The following is an 8604-nucleotide window of genomic DNA, read 5'->3' as shown; positions in this document are numbered from 1 at the left end:
TTGTCGAAAAACACCCGTCTGCACCACCCAACGAACTACAAGTGGGCCAAACTCTAGAACAGATTAAAACTTGTGATGAATCGCTATTTCGTTCCCACTCCGAGTTTCGCGGGATGTGCTTTATGTGCGAACATGTAAATACGTCTGCGAGGAAATCGCGTTGGTTAACACACGGACTGGTAACTTTATAGACTGTCTATACCAACTTACGTGCTTAGTTACCTACAGGGTGGCCCGAAAATACTTTATAAATATTAGGAATCAAAATATTGGCAAAACTGCACGTTAATAATAAATACACGTCAGATGTACGGTTGGACTTATCATTAACTTGCTGAAGTTTTTTTCTGTGTGTTCTGGTTCTGATATTGGTGAGTTAATAAAGAGCGCAATAAAAGCGTTTCGTTAGCTAAAGTGCTAAACAAAGGGTATCATCACTTGGCACCGAAATGTTGACATTATGTATAATTTATATCTCTTCTGTTCTCTCTTCTCAACTGGAGTCCAATGCTGAACATAATATATGCCTCTTTCATAGATGTCCCTTCAGTTCTCTATGCGACGGTACTATGCCAGGTCGGCACTGCCGTCTTTTTGATGTCATCCGACCATCCTGGCGCGTGGTTTCTCGTCGATTTGAATTTGACTTTCGAGTCAAGGTCTAGCGTCATCTCTGCGGCAGACATGATTTCTATGATTCAGCTTTACAGCAAAGAAGTTCGTCAGTTCGCTCTGTCAAATATATTCCCGTGTACGAAATTGCACACATATAAATATTAGGCCTGCGATACACACACCTGCAGCTTGCACAACTGGCATGCCAGCCGCGTCCAAAATTAACGGCAAATGAACTGGTATGAAGTATTATGTTGACGTCACGACTAGGTACAATTTTTACTTAGAAGTGACGTCACAAGCCCCCACTCCGGAACTTTGTTGTATCTTTGTATTTTTTAATTAATTAGATGTTGGCGCAGGTTCTTCGGAAAATGATGAAGACGACAACTTGGATTTTGAACAGCTATTTATTGATTTGTAAAAAATACATTGCTATGGACGCGCGAGCTATCGTGGTGTCGGCGTCGAGTACGATCGGTGAGTGATGGCGGGGCGGGCTGTCGCCGGCCGCGGGCCCGCGGGTGTCGTGTCGATGTGTGCGCGGCGGCGCTCACGCACACATGGAAGGTGCGTTAACAGGCTGCCCCCTTGGGTCAGGAGCTGCCTGATCCAACGTCGATGGAAGTGGGCAGAGGCGATTGTAGGCCCTGCGCAGGGTCCCCGTAGTGGTGAGGACGTCAGCGACGCGGTTGACGCCGTCGCTGCCCGGGTGGACGGCTGTGACTCGTCCGAGCAGCCATCGGTTTGGTGGGAGGCGGTCATCCTTGACGACGACCATCTCGCCCAGCTGTGGATGCGCACCCTGAGTGCGCCACTTGCTGCGGGACTGGAGCTCTGAAATGTATTCCTTTGAATATCTTTTCCAGAAATGAGCCTTGAGCTGTTGCACTCTCATGTATCTGGAGAGTGTTGTAAGCGGTCGTGTTTCTTCCACCTGGGGTGCAGGTGGCATTGTGATCGTTCGTCCAATTAGAAAATGTCCTGGACATAGAGGAATGAGATCGGAAGGATCTGAAGAAAGAGGAGTGAGAGGTCGAGAGTTAAGTATGCCCTCAATTTGAATCAAGGTTGAATTCATATGTTCGTAATCTAAATTAGTCATAGATAGAGTACGTTTTAAGTGATGTTTCAAGGACTTGACTGACCCTTCCACGAGCCCATTAAAATTTGGACTATAAGCTGGGGCGAATCTGAATTTGATTTCGTTTTGTGCAGAGTAGGTAGTTATGTCTTTACTATTTTCCTTTAAAAATTTGGCTAGTTCATTACATGATCCTACGTACTGAGTACCATTATCGGAAAATAATATTGCCGGCTTACCTCTGCGGGCAATAAATCGATTTAAAGCGGCAATGAAACCTTGAGACGTCAGATCGGTGACGAGCTCGAGGTGTACTGCTCTCACTGCCAGGCATACAAACACAACTATGTACGCCTTTATTAGTATAGCGCCACGACCTTTTCTGTTCGATATCAGGATAGGACCGGCATAATCTGTGGCTGTGTGTGTGAAAGGGTGATCAGCGTGCAACCTCTGCGCAGGAAGAGGGCTCATGATAGGCTGGTATGTACGACCTGAGAAGCGAAGACAAGTTAAGCACTCATGTGTTGTCTTCCGGCAAAGGTTGCGACCGCTTATTATCCAGAACTTATGACGTAACGTAGATAATAGCAATTGGGGTCCTGCATGTAAGTATACAATGTGATAGTATCGAACTAGTGTTTTAGTTATATAGTGAGATGCATGTAGCAAGATAGGATGTTTTGTATCATAATCATAGTTAGAGTTGGATAGACGACCTCCAACTCTGATAAGATTATTCTGGTCAATAAATGGATTTAATTTGATTAGTTTATCTTTTGGTGTGAGTGTGCCCTTAATGAGCAATGAAATTTGTTTATTGAACATTTCTGATTGTACCTTTTTACATAAGAAAATCAACGCTAATCTTAATTCTGAGATGCTTAATGGACCAACGTGTTTGTTTGCATTTCGACAATTATATTTGAATCTGTACATGTACGCTATGATGCGTAGCATTTTGCCAAAGTTTGAAAACCTTTCAGTGAAATCGCTTTCACGTACATCTACAGCTGCTGCTGAGACATGACAATGAGATTTAATTTCAGGCAAATCAGAAATGTCCACACTTAGTGGCTGCAAGGGCCATTGAATGTCCCTTTGGTGTAGGAAATGAGGGCCTTGCCACCATAAAGTTGAATCTTTGAGTTGTGAAGCATTTAGACCTATAGACCCTATGTCAGCAGGGTTCATATCTGTGGGAACATAGTGCCATGCTGATGGGTCAAAAGTGTTGGTGATTTCATTAACTCTATTGTGTACAAACTGTTTGAGTTGCTTTTTGCACGTTTTTAACCAACCAAGCACAATGGTTGAGTCACAGTGAAAATATAGTGAATCTACTTTTAGGCGTAAAGAATTGACAACCTTTTTCATTAATTGTGTAGCTAATAGACTGCCACACAATTCCAATTTTGGAATACTTAGCCGCTGCCTCAGTGGGGCCAGTTTGCCTTTTGCAACGAGTAGATGTACACTTACATCACCGCTATTTGACACAGTGCGTAAATATACGCAGGCAGCGTAAGCTTTCATAGATGCGTCACTGAACGCATGCAATTGAACATTCACGTAATCGTCGCACAATGCTCTACGAGGAATTTCAATTTGAGATATATCTGGCAAATATTTGACAAACTGGTCCCATTGTGACTCAATTTCGGCTGGCAATTGAGAGTCCCATGGAATATTCTGAGACCAGAGAGATTGGAGAATGAGTTTTGCCTGTAACATGCAAGGGTTTATTAAGCCCAGAGGGTCAAACACTTGTGCTATAGTGGACAAAATTGTGCGTTTTGTTTTAGCTTGTTGTGTAATGTTTGGCAATGAAAACAGTAATGTGTCTCGTTTGCAAGCCCAGAGTAGGCCTAAAGTTTTGGCATAATCATCATCATTAAGATTTAGCAACTCATCATCATTGTTGTTTTCATTTGTGATCTGTGTCAGAATGGATGGTTTGTTAGACCGCCATTTACGTAAATGAAAATGAGCAGGTTCTAGCTCATGAATGACATTTTGACATGTATGTATTAATGTTTGTTCATCATCATGACCAGTGATGTAGTCATCAACGTAAAAGTCATGCAAAATAGTTTCGCGTGCAAGTTCGTCCTTGCACTCTATACCTATCTGTTTGAGTGTTCTTGTCGCAAGCCAGGGAGCCGAGGCCGTGCCGTATGTAACTGTATTTAGTTTGTACTGTTTAATTTGTTGTGTCGGATCAGGCCGCCATAGAATTTGCTGCAAACTTCGTTGATCTTCTCTTACATAAATTTGCCTATACATTTTGGCTACATCGGAAGTTGCAACAAATCTATGTTGCCTGAATCTAATAAGGATACTTAACAAATCGTCTTGAACAACCGGGCCTATGTGCTGAATGTCATTGTATGACTTTCCTGAGTTCGTGACAGCTGATCCGTCAAAGACAGATCTCAATTTCGTAGTGAGACTTTCTCTCAAAATTGCATGATGTGGGAGAAAGTATGAAAAATTATCATTTTCGGGGGTCGTATTCTCTGACATATGACCTAATTGTATGTATTCATTGATAAATTTAGTATATTGATCTTTGAATTCCGGTTCCCGTTTAAACTTGCGCTCTAATGAATGGAATCTGGTCAAAGCCTGTTCTTTAGAGTTACCTAATACCTCGGGGGATTCTTTAAGTGGTACTGTGACTATGAACTTGCCGTCCGAGTGTCGTGTGGTGGTGCTGGTAAAGATTCGTTCACATTCGCTATCAGATTTAGCTTTAGTGGAAACCTTTTCAATGGTAGAGAAACCGTCGTTATCAAAAAAATAGTTTAGTTTGTGATCTAACTCAGCGTTAGAGAAATGACAGTGGACTGTATTTTGTTTAGTTTTGTTATTGTTTGGTAATTTAACTACTAGCCAACCTAGTCGTGATTCAACTAATAATGGTCGATTTTTGCCGAGGGATATCTTGTTCATGATAAGTACATCCCAAAATAAGTCGGCGCTCAGCAGCATCTGCACCTCTGACGGATCAGCAAATGAGGGGTCCGCGAGGTGGATGTGAGAGGAATTTCGAATGAATTGCGATTGATATGGTCAGTGTGTATGACATCGGTGATCCGAGATAGTACAAAGCAGTCAACATCGGTTGTATAACTGCGATCGTATAGTGATGATATAGTGACGTCACATCTTTGTGTAGACGTTGATGATTTGTCCTCTAGTAATTTTACTGAGGTGAATGCGGGATAACTGGGTAACCCTAATTGGTTTCGTAATGATTCTGTGATGAATGAAATAGTGGATCCGTTATCCAATAGAACACGGACCTTGTGTGTTTGACCAGTGTGGTCTTGAATATTGATTATAGCAGTGGAAAGAAGTGTTTGGCTACGGCTCCGGCTGCGGTGTATAGAGTTTAGTGTGATATTGTCTTGTACAGGTTTAGATAGGTCCTGCACATGTGCGTTAGAAGTGCTAGCCAGAGGCTCTGTAGATTGAGTGTCAATGTGTAACATAGTGTTGTGACGTTTGGTACATAAACGACATGAACTAAGTCGACAGCGTTGTTCGTCATGCCCTGCACGAAGACAATTAGTACACAGATTCAACTGTTTAATTTTATCAATGCGAGATTCTATAGGTAACGCTTTGAACTTTGGACATTGGTATATTGTGTGATAGTTGGTGCATACAGGACATTTATGTTGTTTTTGTTTGTGTGAATCATTTGCAATAAATGTTCTTGGGCGGTTGTGCGTGACGTCACTGTGCCTGCGAGGAACCTTAGATTGCGTTTGAGCCTCCTCCATGGTTTCAAGCAGGTCAGCACGACCCTTTAAGAAAGTTATAAAGTCACTATACGTGGGAATACCTACAATTTTGTTACGTTCGGTTTCCCAATCGCGCATTGAGACTGAGTCAAGCTTACTAGACATCATATGGATGATTAAAATATCCCAGTGTTCAGTAGGTAATTTTAATGTTTTTAAGGCTCTCAAGTTCTTATTTACCCAGTCTATCATACTACGCAAGGCTTTAGAAGACTCTTGAGTCACTGGCTTTATACTGAACAAAGCTTGAATATGGTTATTTACCAAAATACGATTGTTATTGAAACGCTCGCACAACAAATCCCAAGCAACATCATAATTCTCAGTTGAAAACTCTAATGATTTAATGATTAATGACGCGCTGTCTTTTAAAGAATTCCTTAGATAGTGGAACTTATGAATTTTAGGTATGGATGTGTTATCGTGTATTAGTGACTTATAAGTGTCATGGTACTCTAGCCAATCCTGATATCGACCAGAGAAAGTTGGGAGATGGATAGTTGGAAGCTTAATGTTTGGCTTACTTGAGAATACAGCATCACCTGATCCCGTCACCGATCCGCTGTCGTGCACCGCAGAGGCAGGGCCGGCGGGCGCTGCATGCCTGCTGAGCAGGTCCTGCGCAGCAGCCATGACGCCGAAGTACCGGTTCTCGAAGGAAGTCCGCTCTGCGTATTCGTCATCTGGAATTTCCGTCATACTCTCTATATCGTTTTGTATGGAATCGAAATCGTTATACATTTCTGACATTTTTGCATGTCGCATGGTAAGCTCGTGCATTTGTATGCTATTAAGCTCACTGCTAGGCAATAAAGCATTTAAATAATCGTTAAAAACTGTCAGCTTTGCTTTAAAACTGGCTCGAGTTTTCTTTAGTGATTTTAAATTTTCCATTGTGAAGTTTAAATGAAAGAAAATTAATTATTTGATCAAGAAATATCAATGGAAATGATTGAAACTATCTTTAGATGATGTTCGAATGTGTGAACAAAAACGAAATCAATCTCAAACTGCCATACAGCTGCAAAAAAAAAAGTTAAACACGCGAGAAAAATGAAATTAAAACTTTGCAATAAGTGAAAACTATTGGAACTATACTTAAATTTAATGCGAAGCGTGATTAAGCAGGCAGAAGAACAGTCAAGCAAACGTGCGAACAAGCCACGCCCGAGTGCAGGTAAGTAGGTACTTGACACAGCGAGCGGTCACGTACACAGGCGGCCGGTAGCGGACTTTGACCCCGCCGGTTCTGGAATGTTCGAATAAAAATTAGCAAAATTTACAATTTTAATTCTGTATTGGCTCAAATGAGGGACAATACAGCACTCTAGACCTCTGAAAAGAAAAGGTTGAAGCTAATTTTGTGATAGTTTAGAAAGAAAAGATCGATTTGGTAACTTTCGATTGTAAAAGAAAGAAAATATTGACTAAAATGCAGGAGTTGACGGAAATACGGGAAATCAATATAGCACTGAAAATGGGAGTTTTAGAAATTGAAACCTTTAGATAGTGGTTTCTATGGCAAAGAGCACAACACTTTGTAAGAGAGGAACATTTACGTTAAATTGAATAGAAAATATTGGAACGAACTTACACAAATGCCACTGTTACCCTTTTCCTGGTATATTTCGATGAAATCTTGTATATAGTGTAGACTCAGGTGTAGACGTGTCGAAATCCAAGAATATGTCGACTCCTTTGTTCAACTTCGACCGCGCCCATGGATTCCTTTGTTCTCCTTTTGTTCAGATCGTGGATTCCATCCGGCTCGAACTTGTTGGCGCAGGTTCTTCGGAAAATGATGAAGACGACAACTTGGATTTTGAACAGCTATTTATTGATTTGTAAAAAATACATTGCTATGGACGCGCGAGCTATCGTGGTGTCGGCGTCGAGTACGATCGGTGAGTGATGGCGGGGCGGGCTGTCGCCGGCCGCGGGCCCGCGGGTGTCGTGTCGATGTGTGCGCGGCGGCGCTCACGCACACATGGAAGGTGCGTTAACATTAGAAAAAAGCGAAAAATATGTGTTCAGTATTTTTGGACGATCTAACTGACGGACTAAACAGAATGCCATTTTTTTATTTAGTCGTCATCCCCATTGGCATGCAAATAATATGTTCGTGGCTGGCATGCCAGTTGTGCAAGTTCCAAGCATGTGTATCGCAGGCCTTAGTCTCATTGACTGAACGTGATCAATTTACCAGTCCTTATTATGGTCACGTCTCTATCAAGTGTTGACGAAGACTTGGCTCGCAGATTATTCGAAGGATTTACTTAACGCCGCTTGTGGAAAGGATTAAGCCAACGTTTGCTTTACAACTTACGTTTTATCTATTCGTGTTTTTGCAGGAGCTTAGGGAGGTTTTCATTAGTTGTGCTAGTGCTGGGGAAATAAATAGTTCACATATTCCAGAGTTTATTACCGACAATCGTTGGGGTAAACGAGTTCTTGATTGGAGACCGCGTCTCGGCAAGCGTAGTGTAGGACGGCCTCAGGCAAGGTGGAGCGACGATTTGCGCGGGATGGCTGGCAGCAGCTGGATGCGAGCAGCGGAAACGGTGGCGTGAAATTGGGGAGGCCTATGTCCAGCAGTGGACTGCGATAGGCTGATGATGATGATGATGAGAGTTTATTTAATAATACAGGGAGTAATTTTTATAACAGGCAATATTTGATGGACACGTCTGATGGGCTGGGTATGTAAAAAATAATAAAACATGAAATATCATATTTTTTTTATTTTTTAATATTAAATAGGAAAGTGTGACTAAGCTACCTTGAGTTAAAAATTATGTAACTTGAAAGCGAAAACTGTACATACTAAACATGTACGTTATTTTTGGTTGTAGTAATAACCAACCGGTTTTTGGTTATACAATGTTATTCACTTTCTCAGTACATTTTCTGTGAAGTTCTTACTATTTAACGTATTCTGAACTTATTGTAAATACGTATATCAAATTAAAGTTAGTTTAAAATCGTAACAAAAAGTCAAAATAGTTAGTTTTGAAAAGTCAAGTAATGTATTTGAAAACAAGTAAACATCGTGAGGAAACCGGACTAATTCCAATGTCTAGTTTACCCTTCGGG

At 41.5% G+C, this 8604-nt stretch overlaps 1 protein-coding gene across 6 annotated transcripts; it reads right to left on the bottom strand.

Annotated features, from left to right (window-relative positions):
- Nucleotides 1-1004: 1004 nt before the first annotated feature.
- LOC125229731 lies at nt 1005-7505 on the bottom strand. 6 transcript variants are annotated; one of them, XM_048134658.1, is made up of 4 exons: nt 7106-7505; nt 6701-6760; nt 6036-6194; nt 1005-1452 (listed from the first exon to the last, which is right to left on the bottom strand). In XM_048134658.1, exons 3-4 carry the CDS (start codon nt 6142-6144, stop codon nt 1169-1171), a joined length of 393 nt encoding a protein of 130 aa, XP_047990615.1. In that variant the 5' UTR covers nt 6145-6194; nt 6701-6760; nt 7106-7505; the 3' UTR covers nt 1005-1168. The 6 variants fall into 6 exon arrangements, with proteins under 6 accessions (XP_047990615.1, XP_047990613.1, XP_047990617.1 ...); XM_048134656.1 differs by having other exon boundaries at nt 6725-6760; XM_048134660.1 differs by having other exon boundaries at nt 7123-7505.
- Nucleotides 7506-8604: the final 1099 nt, after the last annotated feature.

Source organism: Leguminivora glycinivorella, chromosome 9, assembly GCF_023078275.1.
Source record: "Leguminivora glycinivorella isolate SPB_JAAS2020 chromosome 9, LegGlyc_1.1, whole genome shotgun sequence".
NCBI lineage: Eukaryota > Metazoa > Arthropoda > Insecta > Lepidoptera > Tortricidae > Leguminivora > Leguminivora glycinivorella.
This window is presented reverse-complemented; position numbering and strand designations above follow the sequence as displayed.

Bases quoted from the DNA above. Each gene is read 5' to 3' on its own strand.
- LOC125229731 (XM_048134655.1), bottom strand. From the start codon at position 6,405: ATGGAAAATTTAAAATCACTAAAGAAAACTCGAGCCAGTTTTAAAGCA. The intron at 1,453-6,035 runs GTAAGCCAAACA...AATACATTTCAG, and splicing joins AGGTGATGCTGTATTCTCAA to AGCTCCAGTCCCGCAGCAAG.